General features: G+C 39.9%; 1 protein-coding gene across 4 annotated transcripts in view; it reads right to left on the bottom strand.

The window, feature by feature from the left end:
* The window catches only part of SUV39H2 (SUV39H2 histone lysine methyltransferase), a 29,854-nt gene extending 14,729 nt beyond the window's left edge, over window positions 1-15,125 (bottom strand). Inside the window, exons 1-2 of one of the 4 annotated variants that reach the window (XM_019738305.3) lie at window positions 14,864-15,125; window positions 12,190-12,335 (exon numbers count right to left, since the gene is read on the bottom strand). In XM_019738305.3, coding sequence (XP_019593864.2) covers window positions 12,190-12,335; window positions 14,864-14,894 — 177 coding nt within the window. In that variant the 5' untranslated portion in view covers window positions 14,895-15,125. The remainder of the gene's footprint in view (window positions 1-12,189; window positions 12,336-14,863) is intronic. The other 3 variants (XM_074324788.2, XM_019738303.3, XM_019738304.3) reach the window with 3 other exon arrangements.
* Between the last annotated feature and the right edge of the window lie 1,273 nt (window positions 15,126-16,398).

Raw genomic sequence — 16,398 nt, 5'->3', positions numbered from 1 at the left:
GAAGTCATCTTACCTACACTACTGCAGGCCAGAAACCAGGTTTTCCCAGATGTGGATCCCTCACGACCAAATCCCCACCGACCCCATCATCACTAAACCACAGTTGGAAATCTTACAGCCTGATAATTAAAATAAATAAACAAACAAAAACAAACAAAAAAGAAGCCACCTATTTCTCTTCATCTCCACTGTTAACATGTTAGTTAGTCCAAGCACCATCATTTCTTGCCTAGATTATTTCAACAGCCTTTTAGAATGTTTAGGTTATGCACGTGTCATTCTCCACTCTGACAACCCACTTTCCTTCTTACAGAGAAAATTCTCTGAATTACATACCTGATTGTACCACTTTTTTTCAGAACCTTCCAAATGACTCCCCACTGCTGTAGAATGGCTGAAAAAGTTCCTTTACTCATCTCTCATTCTTTCCCACTCCCATCCTACCACTTTATTCTCTATACTAAAGCCATAATGAATTATAATACTTGTCTTTTCAGGCCCTGTTGGATTATCACCTCTTCTGAGAAGCTTTCTGTGACCTGGCCTATGTGTACCTCCTAGATCTTGTAATAATATCTACAATAGCACTTACTGTACAATATTGTAATGGATGATTTACTTGCAAGTCTTTCTCACTAGGCTGTGAGTTCCTTAAGGTGGGGGACAGTTTCTTATTAATCTTTAATTTTCCCAGTGCCTAATGTACTACCTGATACAGCGAAGAAACTCCCTTATTTCTTGAGTGAGATTATAGAAAGAAGAAACAGTAATAGTCAGTCAATGGACCGCTGCTATAATTTAAACATGAAGGTCTAGTCTAACAATGATTGCAAGGACTGGAAAAATCACTAAGGCAAAAGCCAATTCAATTCATTAACCATTAAATACCCATCATGTACTAGGAACTACAGTTAGCCATAGTCCTGGACCTCAAATGGCTGACAATTTAGCAGAGTTAGGAAACAAGTTCTAGAATAATGACAAAAACAGTCCTGTGTAAGTCCTGAACATAAAGCAATTAATTTTGCTGAAGGTGGTGAAGGGAAGAAGGCTCTATAATAGGTGTTAACCTTTCAACTGAATCTTGCAGGCTAAGTAGGTTTTGCTGAGGAGAGACTGGAAACAATAGTATTCCAAAGAGGGAACTGGATGAGAAAAGCAAAAGGGCACAAAAGTGCATGATGCGTTCAAGGAATTAGAATATAAGCTATGCCTGTTTTTAAGCTATGCTCCCAATGCTTAGAAGAGTACCCACCTCATAGTAGGTACTCAGTAAATCTTAGCTTAATGAAAGAATTTACAAGTATTTCAATGTGGATAAGAAGTAGGATACGTAACAAGAAATGAAGCTAGAAAGATGGTTGGTGGCCAGATGATAATGAATCTCAGTCCAAAGGGTCTCACTTTAGACTGGTAGACAACAGGGAGCCATTAAAAGGTCTAAAGCAAGGCTGTAATGCAACCAGAGCTGTGTTTCAGAAACAACTGTAATGGCTTGGAGGAAGAAGTATTGAGACTAATAGTGTCTCTTATGAACTAAATGAAGGGGAACATACAAGAAAAGGATAGGGTCATCACATTTTTCACCTGCTGTGTGTGTGTGTGTGTGTGTGTGTGTGTGTGTGAGAGAGAGTGAGAGAGAGAGAGAGAGAGAGAGAGAGAGAGAGAGAGAGAGAGAGAGAGAGATATGTTGAAGTTATACTGGTTTATGGATTAAACAATATGGACTTCTGGTCAAGATGGAGAAGTAGGTAAATATGCTCACCTCCTCCCACAACCACATCAAAATCACAACTAAATTACAGAACAAACATCACTGAGAACCACCTGAGACTAGCGGAACATAAGTCCTATAACTAAGGATATAAAAAAGTCACGGGGCGGCTGGATGGCTCAGTTGGTTAGAGCGTGAGCTCTGAACAACAGGGTTGCTGATTCGATTCCCACATGGGCCAGTGAGCTGCGCCCTCTGCAACTAGATTGAAGACAACGAGCTGCCGCTGAGCTTCCGGAGGAGCAGCTGGATGGCTCAGTTGGTTAGAGCCTGAGCTCTCAACAACAAGGTTGTCAGTTCAATTCCCACATGGGATGGTGGGCTGTGCCCCCTGCAACTAAAGATTGAGGACAGTGTGGACTTGGAGCTGAGCTGCACCCTGGAGAAACACACTGTTCCCCAGTATTCCCCAATAAAGTTAAAAAAAAAAAAAATGAAGTCATGATGACACTTATGACAGTGGTAGGAGGGGTTGGGACAGGTCCCACACCTATGGTATGGCAATTAAGAATCAGGAGGAATATCTCAGCTGTGGAGGTCGCCCCTGAGAAGACAGGGGTCCCAGGCCCACATCTAGCTCCCCAATCCAGAGCACCAGTGCTGGGAAGGAGTCCCAACAACATCTGGCTTTGAAAACCAGTGGGGATTGTGTCTGAGATGGAGAGCTGCTGGACTCCAAGGTATCCTTTCTGAGACTCACTCACTCAGAAACTCACTCGATCTGGGCTCCAGTGCAGGGACAGCAGCTCAAAGAGTTTCAGGAAGAAACCGGGAGAAACTGAACTGACTGACTTCAGGGCAAGGGCTAGAGGAACAGGGGTTGGGGCAGTTCTCTCCAGGAATGGAAGGGCTGGTAGGTGCCATTGCTCCTTTGTTGAGTCTTCCCCTGACCTAGCCAGCAGGAGCAAGAGGGCACCAAATCTGAGCTCTCCATTAACCCAGCTAACACTGTTCACCCCACTCTGGTAATTCCCTGGCACCCCGCCCCACCCATCTCACATGCCAGGCCCGAGCCACTTCTAGCGGCTTTTCCACACAAGCAGTTTGATTTGGCTCACACTGTGGACATTCCTAAAATCTCTCACAGGTCCACAAACCCCAAACAAGCATCAGCTGGCTTTGGCATGCCCTGTACCCCTTCAGAAGTGGCACCAAGCCCGGCACAAGTGGCCACCAGTCACAACTTGCATTGTAAATCCCACCAGGTGGCCCCAAGCCTGGCGTAACTTGTGGCCTGTATTAGCCTGGAATGTAGTTACAACTAAGTGGTTACAAACTTGGCACAAGAGGCAGCTAGCCTCAGCTTACATCGTGGTGTCACAAAAGGGTCCCAACATGGTACTCATGGCAGCTGGCTGCAGTTCCCAGTACACTCTCTCCCAAGTACCTGCAAGCACAGCACAAGTGGCAACCAACTGCAGATCACTTTGTAGCTCCCACTAGGCGGCCTCAAGACAGGCAGAAATGGCGGCTAATCTTGGCCTGCATCAGAGCCCCTCCCAAGAGCCTCCAGAACCAACACACACGGTGGCTGCCCTCAGAATATACCAGAGCACCACCCAACCACCTCCACAAACAACATACCCAAAGGGTGGACTTGGCTGTCACCAGTGCCCCACTAAAGCAAATCCTGCTCTGTAGGGTAGTCCCTGCAGAACAGCTTGTCTGCTGCAGTCATCGCATCCCTCACAGCCATTCAGCCTGAGAGTCAATCCCATCCCCCAAAGTGCCAACAGCAATCAAAGCCCAACTAGAACAGGAGGGAACACACAACCCATGTTAGGAATACTCCTGAAGTACCTGGCTCAGGTGAACAGGAGACTATGCCACTGGGCCTCATAAGGCCACTCTGCCAAGACTAGGAGACATAGCAGATCCACCTAATACACAGAAAAAAATACATGGAGTCAGCCACAATGAGGAGACAAAGAAATATGTCCCAAATGAAAGAGCGGGACAAAACTCCAGAAAAAGAACTAAACAAAATGGAGATAGGCAATCTACCAGATATAATAGAGTTTAAAACACTGGTTATAAGGATGCCCCTAATAAAGTTAGGGGAAAAATAGATGAACTCAGTGAGAACCTCAACAAAAAGATAGAAACCATAAAAAAGAACTAGTCAGAAAGAATACATTAGAGGGAATCAACAGCAGATCAGAGGAAGCAGAGGACCAAATCAGTGATCTGGACGACAAGGGAGCAGAAAATACCCAATAAGAACAGCAAAAATAAACAAAAAATAAAAATGAAGATAGTTTAAGGGACCTCTGGGACAATATCAAGCATAACATTCACATCATAGGGGTACCAGAAGGAGAAGAGAGAGAGAGCGACCAAGGAATTGAAAACCTATTTGAAGAAATAATGACTGAAAACGTCCCTAACCTGGTAAAGGAAAGAGACATACACGTCAAGGAAGTGCAGAGAGTCCCAAAGATGAACCCAAAGAGGCCCACACCAAGACACATCATAATTAACATGCCAAAGGTTAAAGATAAAGAGAGAATCTTAAAAGCAGCAAGTTAGTTATACGTACAAGGGAGCTCCCATAATACTATTGTTGATTTTTTTAACAGATACTTTACAGGCCAGAAAGTACTGGCACAAAATATTCAAAGTGATGAAAAACAAGGACTACAACCAAGATTACTCTACCCAGTAAGGTTACCATTTAGAATTGAAAGACAGATAAAGAGTTTACCAGACAAGAAAAGGCTAAAGGAGTTCATCACAACTAAAGCAGTATTACATGAAATGTTGAAGGGACTTTCAGTAGAAATGACAAAAAATATGAATATAAAAATATAGGGAAGAAAAAAATGCTCACTGCCACAGGGAAACACTTAGTAAGAGCAGTGGCTCAACCAACTATAAAGGCAATACAAAGGTTAAAAATAGGAAGATCATGTGTAATTACAACAATTAATTAAGGTATATGCGCATGTGCACGAAAGTAAAAAATAATGACCACAATGTAAATGTAGAGATTGAGAATAGAAATTGTGATTTTAAAATGTGTTCAAACTTAAGCAACTGTCAACTTAAAATAGACTCTAATAAACATAGCTTAGTATACACAGAGTGCCCCAAAAATGTATACACATTTTAAGATAGGAAAAAATTGTATTAAAATTGTAATATTCAATATATACTGATAACAAAAGATGAATTCAAGTCATGTTTGACTTCTGCAATTACAAGAGGTGCTCAAAATGGTTACCATCAGTGTAACTTTAATATGGTTTTTTCCTTTCTTAAAATGTGTGTACATTTTTTTGGCACTCTGTATGAAGCACATGGTAACCACAAACCAAAAATATACAATATACAAGAAATAAAGAGAAAGGAATCCAAACAAAATACTATACAAAGTCATCAACATAGAAGACAAGAGAGCAAGAGAATGAAAAAGGAACAGAGAAGAGCTACAAAAACAATCAGAAAACAATAAACTGGCAGTAACTACATATCTCCCGATAATTACTTTAAATATAAATGGACTAAATGCTCCAATGAAAAGACACAGGATGACTGAGTGGATGAAAAACAAGACCTATACGTACGCTATGTACAAGACACCCACTTCACACATCGAAAAGACACACACAGACTATAAGTAAAGGGGTGGAAAAAGGTATTTCCTGCAAATGCAACAACAACAACAAAAATCCGGGGTAGCAATACTTATATTAGACAAAATAGACTTTAAAATAAGTGCTGTAACAAGAGACAAAGAAAGGCATTTCATAATGAAAAAGGGATCAATCCAACAAGAGGCTATAACTCTCGTAAACATCTATATACCCAATGTAGGAGCACCTAAATATAAAGCAAATATTGATGGACATAAAGGGAGAGAATGACAGTAATACAGTCACAGTAGGGGATGTAACACCCCATTGACATTAATGGATAGATCATCCAGACAGAAAATCAATAAGGATACAGTGGCTTTAAATGACACATTAGGCCAGATGGACTTAATTGTTATTTTTAGGGCATTTAACCCAAAAGCAGCAGAATATACACTCTTTTCAAGTACTCATTAAATATTTTCAAGTATAGGCCACGTGTAAGGACAAGTCTCAATAAATTTAAATAGACTGAAATCATATGAAGCAATTTCGAATGGTATGAAACTAGAAATCAATTACAAGATAAAAACTGAAAAAAACACTAAACACGTAGAGGTTAAATAACATGCTACTAAATATGAATGAGTTAACAATGAGATCAACAAAGAAATCAAAAGATACCTTGAGACAAATGAAAACACAACAACCTAAAACCTATGGGACACAGCCAAAGCAGTTCTAAGAGGGAAATTTATAGCAATGCAGGCCTACCTTAAGAAACCATAAAAATCTCAAATAATCTAACCTTACACTTAAAGGAACCAGAAAAAGAACAAAGCCCAAAGTGAACAGAAAGAAATAATAAAGATCAGAGGAAATAATGAAACAGAGTCTAAAAAGACAATAGAAACGATCAATGAAAACAAGAGCTGGTTCTTTGAAAAGATAAACAAAATTGATGACCATTACGTCAGACTCATTAAGAAAAAAACTCATTAAGAAAAAAAAGGGCCCAAATAAAAAAAATCAGAAATGCAAGAGAAGTGACAACCAACACCACAGAACTACAAAGGATTATCAGGAAATACTATGAATAATTATATGACAATAAATGACAACCTGAAAGAAATGAATAAACTCCTAGAAACATACAATCTTCCAAGGCTCAATCAGGAAGAAACAGAAAATCTGAACCAACTGGTAACTATCTATTAAACCATTAGTAATCAAAAAACTCCCAACAAACAAAAGTCCTGGAACTGATGGCTTCACAGGTGAATTTTACCAAACAGTCAAAGAAAAATACATATCCTTCTCAAACTATCCCCAAACACTGAAGACGAGAGAAGGCTCCCAAACTTATTTTATGAGGCCAGGGTTTTACACTGATACCAAAACCAGACAAAGAAACTACAAGAAAGAAAAGTATAGGGCAATATCCCCAATGAACGTAGATGCAAAAAAAACCTCAACAAAATATTACCAAACCGAATTCAGCAATGCATTAAAAAGATCATACACCACAATCAAATGGATTCCTGGGATGCAAGGCTGGTTCAATATCCGCAAATCAGTTAACGTGATACACCACATAAACAAAATGAAGGATAAAAACCATGATTATGTCAATAGACGCAGAAAAAGCATTTGACACCATTCAACATCCATTTATGACAAAAACTCTCAGCAAAGTGGGGATAGAAGGAACATATCTCTACATAATAAAGGCCATATATGACAAACCTATAGGTAACATCATATTCAACAGTGAAGGGCTGTAAGCTTTTTCTTTAAGATCAGGAACAAGACAAGGATGTCCACTTTTACCACTTTTATTCAACATAGTACTGGGAGTCCTAGCCACAGCAATCCAACAAGAAACAGAAACAAAAGGCACTTGAATTGGAAAGGAAGAAATACAACTATCATTATTTGCAGATGACAAGATACTGTATATAGAGAACCCTAAAGAATACATAAAAAAAACTATTAGAACAAATGAATTCAGTAAAGTAGCAGTATACAAAATATTTAAAAATTGGTTGCATTTTTATACACCAAAATAATGAACTATCAGATAAAAAAAGAAAACAATCCCATTTACAATTGCATCAAAAAGAACAAAGTACCTAGGAATAAATTTAACCAAATAGAAAAAGCCCTGTACTTGGTAAAACTGTAAGACACTGAAGAAAGAAACTAAAGATACAAACAAATGGAAGTATATACTGTGCTCATGGATAGGAAGAATTAACATCACTAAAATGTCCATACTACCCAAAGCAATCCCCATCAGAAAAAATGGTGGCATTTTTCACAGAGCTAGAACAAATAATCCTAAAATTTATATGGAACCACAGAAGACTCGAATAGCCAAAGTAATCTTGAGAAAGATGAACAAAATTGGAGGTATCAGACTACGTGATATCAAACTATACTACAAGACTGTAGTAATCAAAACATCATGGTACTAGCATAAAGGCAGATACATAGATCAATGGAACAGAATAGAGAATCCAGAAATAAACCCATGCCTATGTGGTCAATTAATCTATAACCAAGGAGGTGAAAATATACAATGGGGTAAAGCCAGTCTCTTCAACAAATATCATGTTTGGACAGCTGGACAGATACGTGCAAAAGAATGAAATTGGATCACTTACACAATATACAAGAATAAACTCAAAATGGATTACCGATTTAAATGTAAGTCCTGAAACCAGAAAACTCCTAGAAGAAAACAGAGGAGATAAACTCTTTGACATTGCTCTTAGTAATATTTTTTTGGATATGTCTCCTCAGGCAAAGGAACTAAAAAAACAAAACAAATGGGACTACATCAAACCAAAGAGTTTCTGCACAGCATAAAACCATCAACAAAACAAAAAGAGAACCAACTGAATGGGAGAAGGTATTCTCCAATGATACATCCAATAAAGGGTAAATGTTCAACAAAATATGTAAGGAACTCATACAGCTTAACATCAAAACAACAACCTAATTTAAAAATGGGCAGAGGACAGTTATGCTAAGTGAAATAAGTCAGAGAAAGACAAATCCCATATGATTTCACTTATATGTGGAATCTGAAGAACAAAATAAACAAAACAAACAAACTCATACATGCAGAAAAACTGATGGTTGCCAGATGGGACGGGGGTTGGGAGGGTGGGTGAAAAGGTGAAGGGATTAAGATGTGAAAATTACCAGTTATAAAAACAGTCACGGGTATGTCAAGTACAGCATAGGGAATATAGTCAATAATATGGTAATGACTGGATGCTGTCAGACGGGCACTAAACTTATTGGGGGGATCACATCATAAGTTGTATACATGTCCTCTCACTATGTTGTACACCTGAAACTAATATTGTATGCCAACTGTAGTTGAAAAATCAATTGATCGATCGATCACTCATTAGGCAGGAGAAGAAATGGAATGTTGAGGAAACAGGTCAGTGTGCACAATAAGGTCCCTTATTCCAAACAAGAAACCAGGACTGATGAGAAGGATGAAAGAGAATCTAAATGGCCAACACTATCCAAAACCAAACTACAACACTCAGAATTCTGTGTAAGAAACAATGTTGGTAGCTCCTCAAATGTAAGCACAGACCCCTAGGTAACTAACTCTATCTGTGAAAGTATAACCGAAATGAACAGGAAAAGACAAATACAGAAAAAGAATACAATCTGATGACCTATTAAATTTAGAGGGTAAGAAAGAAGGCAGAAGTATGCAATTATAAGGTCAGTTAACTGTATTAGGATTTTGTTAACCTAGACAGGGAACATGAGATCAGGATTCAGATTTGAGGAAGGAAAATAGGTGCAGTTTTAAATATACTGAATGTGGGTACCTGTAGCGTGTCCAGTTTGAAATGAAGGCCAGAAAGAGGTTGATGCCTCACAAAGATTTGGGAGTCATGAGCCAAATAGATGTAAGTAGAAACTGTTGGGAGAGAGGTCATCTACATCTTCAAGGTAAGAAGAAGGCCAAGGATAAAGCTTTGGAGATTATCTACATTTCAGAGGTAGGACAGACAGTAAAGAAGACTCAAAAAGAACAGTTAAGAAAAACAAGAGGAAAAAAGGAGTGGAAATAGAGGTAATAATAACGACAGTGAACACTTCTATAGTTCAAAAAGCACAGATGTGTCTTTTGTAAGCATTTTATCTATATCAACTTTTTTAATGCTAATAGTAACCCCATAAGATGGATATTATAACCATCCTCATTTCTTAGGTATAGAAACAAAGACATAGAGGCTAAGTAATTTACTGATTGTTACACAACGAAAATGGTACAGCCAGAATTTGAACCTAGACAGTCTCTCCATTGATAAAAGAATTTCAAAGAAAGGGTAGCCAACAGTGTTAGATGTTGCAAAGAAGTAGAGTTAGATTTGAAGTCCACAAAGTTGGCCATTAGGTCACTGATAGGGACATAAATCAGAATAAAGTGGGTTAAAAAGTTCATGGTAAGTGAAAATGCAACCCACAAAAGAAAATTTTTGCAAGATGTATATCTGATAAGGGATCACCTAGAATATATAAAGCTATTACAACTCAGTAATAAAAAGACAAACAACCCAACTTTAAAAAATGGGCAAAGAATCTGAATAAAAGTTCTCCAAAAATATAAAAATGGCTAATAAGCACATGAAAAGATGTTCAGTATCATTAGCCATAAGAGAAATGCAAATCAGAATCACAATCAGATACCACTAAACACATACTAGACAGCTATAACCAAAAAGTCAGATAATAAGAAGTGTTGGTGAAGATGTACAGAAACTGAAACCCACATACACTGTAAGTGGGAATGTAAAATGGTGCTGTCGCTTTGGAAAAGTTTGGCAGTTCCTCGAATGGTTAAACACAGAGATATCACATGACCCAGCAATTCAACTCCTAGGTATATACAAGAGAAATGAAAACGTGTCTACACAAAAACTTGTACGTGAATGTTCATAACAGCATTATTTATAATAGCCCCCAAACACACATAACCCAAATGTCTGTCAAGTGATGAAGTAAATGTGATATAGCCATACAATGGAATATTTGGCAATAAAGAGTAAAAAAGTATTGATACGTGCTACAACATGGATGAACTTTGAAAACACTATGGTAAGTGAAAGAAGCCAATCACAAAGCACTACATACATATTGTATGATTCCATTTCTATGAAATGTCCAAATAGGCAAATCTACAGAGATAGAAAGCAGATTAGTGATTGCCTAGAACTCGGGGTGGGGGGAATGCAGAGCTTTGGGAAGTGATGGCTAAGAAGTGTGGGGTTTCTTTTTGGGGTAATGAAAACGTGCGCCCATCAGCACAATCAACTTTAGAATAACTCAGAGAGTATACTAAAAGCTTTGAATTATACTTTAAATTGGTGAATTGCATGGCATGTGTATTATATTTCAATAAAGCTGTTTTTAAAAGTTAATGGGAAATGAAATGGAAGGAAAACAACAGGAAATGCATGAGTGGGGAGGCAAGGTCAAAGGAAGATTTTTGAAAAGTTAGGGAAGATGTGAGTAGGTTTATCAACTGAGATAAATCAGTGGAAAAACAGAGCTTGATACAAAAATGACATCAAGTAAAGCCCTAAAAGGGACGGATAGGAACAAAAAAGAAAAATGGTGACACCTCTGAAAGTAGGAATGAGCAAAGATACACATATTGGTGCGAAGGTAAGTTGAGAGTTCATACTTGAGGGATCCTATTTTTCACTGAGATAGAAAAGGTCTGCAGCTGAGTAAGAGAAGTCCAGAAAAGTAGTAAAAATTGGGAGAACTGACAAGAATGGGAAAAGAAAGCAAAGAATAAAAAGTTTGTCCAGTAGAATTGAGCAGTGTGAGAACAGAAATAAGCTTTAACAGAGCCAATGGGCCCCACAGGATACCTTCAGCTAGACTGGGCAACCAGAGTTTATAAACTCAGATGACAGGTGATTGGGCTCTTTCAGGGTTGAAAGTTGCTTAGAGTGTAGGTAAAATGCTTGATCATAAAATCCCACTGAAGGAGGAAGGCAGTGGTACCAAAGGAAGACGGATGTTTCAAAGGAGGAACTATATTTAATGACTGAATTGATATGGAAGCTGAACAAGGAAAAGAATTAAACAAGATTCCTGATTATCTGATACAGCTGACAGACTAGTGACCAAAACAGAGTTCCTGGAGAGGAAGTAGGCTATAGAGAAATGATTACTCAAAAAAATATTGTGAAGTTTAGGATGAAAAATCTTCTTAGAAGAATGTCATTTTTTAAAAGAAATAGGAATAAAGTAAGGCCCAGTAAAGTGACTTTGCTGAAGTCACAAGACACTAAACAAAGGCTAGGAATGACTTTAAAACTCCAGGCCAGTCTTATTACACCACAGAACCTCACTAATATCTGAAGCTGGACATGATGGCAGGGAATACAAATAGTGATACTGCTTGTGGAGATTCAATAACACTAAAATTGGTATGATTTTCTAGGTTCATTTCAGGTGATAGTGGGGAAATATGATTCAGGAATAAAATGAATGACAGAAGCCAATCTGAGGTAAAACATTTGCTCTGGTAATGCACATGGAGATAATCAAGAGTTGGATGTAGAATGATATAAGCACCTTAAAATAGTCTAATGCAAGAACATTTATAGTTCAAAATCCTCTCAATGTTACTTGGCAATATTGATGATAGGACATAAATAATTATGGCTTAGAATTTTAAACATTAAGAAGAGCTTTGCTTATTTTTAAGGTTCTTTTTATCTTACAGAAATATGAAATACTGAAGTCTGATTAGGTCTCTTTTAAGGGGCTAGATATTTGCCTTACCTTTACTACCTTGTAGTCACACAAGTATTCCACCTCATAATTGTTTAGATTCCTTTTGGTGATTCCAATCGATTTACATGTGAGCTTTTCTTTTCTACATAATTCCTGAAGAGTATCAAGTGAAACTAGGCAAGGCACACACCAAGCTACAATAAGAAAATAGAATTCTTTACTAATGAAATAGCTACTAAATTAAAACAAAAAAGGAAAAGGAAAAATTTAAGACCTCTATATCCCCACCCTTCTACTGGCAAGTTTATAGGACTAAAAATTCATGACAAGAAACCATTTCTGTGTCTTCAAGAAAAAGTTAAGCATTAAAGAACTATTTAGGTAAATTAGTCTTCTTGGGTTTTCTCATGGGTTTCTATCCTACTGTGTTTAACTGATGCCAATTCATTTCTAGTGAGCCACCTAAAAATGTTTCATGTCTGTAAGGTTTCTTAAGATTACATATAGTTGTAAAGGTCAAAGGAGAATGTTTTTGACTTCTCCATTATATTCTACATAGAATATAATTCGCTATTTTAATAAAATGTAGATCTCTAGGACATACTCATTGTTAGAAATTTATCTTAAGTGTATTTTAAAACAATTATAAATAATTTGTTAAAAAGGTAACTTTTCACCATTCTCTTAAATAAGAACTGAAATCTAACTGAAATCTAGTTCTATAGTTACATACTCATACATCATATGTCCTACTTTTCCCACTTTGCAGTCTTGCATGAAATTTTCACTCTACTTATTATTTTGCCCATGCTGCAATGTATCAAGGTGAATAAACCCAAGAGTCATAATAATATAATGGAGAGTATATTGATTTTTGTAATACTCATTTCCTGTACTGTTTTTAAAGCCAAGAATTACAAAACAGAGTATTCAATTTACTTGACCCATATACCAAGCTTGAAGACACACTCATAATCAAACTTACAGAGGCAGCCAGTAACTGCTGCAGATTTTACCCTCAAATTTCTGCAAACAGTATGCTACCATACTGCATATAAAATATGCTAACACAAAGTGATGTTTAGAAATCTGTAACAAACTTGGTTTTATGGCGCGTGTTATGGTAAGCACTAGAGGATCAGAGGTCCTCTGCCCTAGCCTTTGGTAACTTCAGTGAAGTTACTTTGGTAAACTTTCAGTGAAGTTTTCAGAGCTCTGGGTTTCAGGTTCACTGAAAAAAACGTGAGGGTTGGAGTCAACTGGGGTTACCAAACAAAATCTATCAGGAAACTCAAGCTTTACTTGGCAGCTCTTCAAGGTAGTTGTGATAACCGTGTGTTTTGAGGCAATTTACAGAAAACACAGCTGCTCTTACTATATATCCATTCCTCACCCTCAACTCTGAGACTTCATCGTCACAAACCCTGGAAGCATGATTTCCACCCATCCCCACTTCCTACAAAGGACTCATAATTCTAGACCAAGATATCCCCCCCCCAAAAAAAAAAAATTGGGGGGAGAGGTTGCTGGTTTTGTAGTGGTGGTTTGGGGGTAGGAGAGCGGTAGAACCGAAATGACCCCCTTAAATCCTTTCCATTAAAAATCTTAAGGATGTTTTGTGTCAAGTGACCCTCCGTATGCTGATCACACGCAAAGGCGGTCTGTCTGCTGTTGCTACTACGTTTAGCTAGTTGAAGTCCTAAGAGGATTCAAGACACAACCCCGATGGAAATGCTATTGAGCGTAAAAAACAATGGAACGTAAGAAACTGAAAGCTCTTGGCAACAATTTCTTTTATAATAATATAGAAAAATTCATTTTCAAGATTAAACATTTCATTACCACCACAAAAACCTCAGAATAGTTCACACTAACCTCTAGTGGAGGGAAAGTTTGTGGATGAAGAGTTCATAATCTTTGTGGCGAGTAGTAGTATTGGAAAACACCTTTAAATTCTAAAATGCAATGAAAGTTCAGGTCTTTCAAAGCGCGCGCGCGAGAAAAACACACACCCGTTCGGTACCTAATTCTTTGGCGTCCACATAAACAACACGCAAGTTACTGGCGGGTATAAAAATGACCGTAAGCTAAAGGCTACATCCTCAAATACCTACTTAGTTGGATATTCTCCGACAAGGAATTGAACCTCCCAGGGCGGCCGAATTGGATGTATATTCGCTTAGCTCCTTTCTCAGCGGTCATACTGCAGCCCCAGTTTCTCTCTTTCCTGATACTGAGGTCACATTTACACTACAGGGTTCTTCCCGCCTCCCAATTACAAAGCCAGCCAGAACACTAAACGACCCGCTCAAACCACCACAAAGGAGTCAAGCCACACGCTCGCCCACGGGAACTCGAGTCGCCCCCGCCACCCCCCCGGGAGTAGAGGGAGCCGCGGCAGGAGCCCAAATGCCTCCACAGGCAGTGGGCGGGGAGCGGCCGCGGGCCCCACGGGACCTCGGCTGGGCAGATCCCGGCGCGCAGGCCAGGGCGCAGGGGTACAATGCGGGGAGCGAGCGGGCCGAGCCGCGAGAAGGGTCAGGGAACAGAGAGGGGTGAAGCCCGTGGGGCGCATCTGGGGGCCCAGGTGTCTCCAGGGTGGGAGGCGGCGTCTCGCCTCGTCGCGCTCTGCCTGGCCCGCGCGTCCCGGCCCGCCTCCCGGGCCTGAGGAGTTTGCCTGGAGAACGGGGGGTAGTGAGGGGCGCCGCTCTCCAGCCCTCACCTCCTCGCGTGTTGGCTCCGGCCGCCGCCATCTTGAAGAGCTTTCATTCAAAAAGCCGCGGTCTGTCGGGATATTTCAACTGGCCGGACGCCCCGCCCCTGGCCGGTCCGCGCGGGAGTCGGGGGGCGAGGCTGAGGGGCTGGAAACCGCGAGGCCTGCTGACGTCACCGCAGGCAGACCCCGGACGCAGCAGCGAGCGCGCCTGCGCCCACGTCGCATCCCTGCGCGTGGGTTGGGCGCGAGGCCAGTGGTGAGACGGAATCACGGGCAGGGGCGTGGCGCCCGGCGGAGCGTGGGGGCGGGGCGCGGCGGGGGGCGTTCGACTAGGTTGCAGCCACGTGCCTCAGACTAGCTGGTTTAGCGCCTAATCCAGGGGTACGCCTGTCAATCCTTCCCACACGTTGTTTTACATCGGCGCTACGTGTACATTGTGCACAATTCAAAACGTAGAGCAGAGCTATATGGTGCTTTTGCCTCCCATGCCTGTTTCTCAGCTACCTGAGTCCAACTAACCACTGTTGTTTCCTTCCATGCTACTCCCCTAGATCACAGGCTCTCAAAATTGGCCGCACGTTGGGATCTCTTGGAGGGGTTTTGCTTTTTGGTCCCACTCTCAGAGATTGATTTAATTGGTATGGGGTGTGATGTCAGCAATGGCATTTTTACGGCTCCCCCGGTGATTGTAGTGTGCAGCAATTTGAAACGACCGTCTAGATCAGTGCTTTGTACACTTGAATGGGCATAGAAATCATCTGGGGATTTTGTGAAAATGCAGATTTGAATTAGGTAGGTCTGGGCTGAAACCCGAGGTTCTGCGTTTCTGACGAGCTCCCAGGCTATGCCCATTGATGGATGCCTCTCCATCCGGCCACAATTCGTTAGCTAGGCTGCGGTGACAGCCAGGTCCTCTAGCAGGACAACTCCAGGAGTTTCTGTCCGGTCTGGAACCTCTCCCCGCCCCCATCCATTCTGCACACCGCTTCCATGGTGATTGTTCTAAACAATCTAAAGCAGAAATCTTAGAAGTAGAGTAAATGCGAAAACTTCAGTAGAAAGTCGTCTGGCATCTAGACAAATTTAAAAAGAATTTTATGTAAAATTACAAAAAAAATATTTCAAAGCATCATGTATAAATTTGAAATATTGGAAATAAACCCAGAACATTAAAGGAATTAATTTGATTCCGTTATGAAGTACTATCTAGCCATTAAAAAAGATCCTTATGAAGCCATTAGTATCATGTGGGAAGTGTTTACTATGTTAAGCAAAACAAACAAAAACCTGTAAAATACAGTTTCTACTATGTAAGAAAAAATGTGTAGGAAGATAAATATAAATTCTCTGCGGTGTGTTTTCCTTTTTGATTTCTCATTTTTACATATTTAGCCATTTTCTATAATGAGCATCTTATCACCTATAGGAGCAATCCTAGCAAAGATAGAAATGTAGATTTTCTAGGCAGAGAAAACAGAAATAACCAAAATCCTGGGGGTGGGGAGCAGGGAATATTCAAGGAAGTTAGGAATTAGAATGGG

Source organism: Rhinolophus sinicus, chromosome 1 (genome assembly GCF_057876585.1).
Source record: "Rhinolophus sinicus isolate RSI-liver-muscle chromosome 1, RSI-T2T, whole genome shotgun sequence".
Taxonomy (NCBI): Eukaryota; Metazoa; Chordata; class Mammalia; order Chiroptera; family Rhinolophidae; genus Rhinolophus; species Rhinolophus sinicus.
This window is presented reverse-complemented; position numbering and strand designations above follow the sequence as displayed.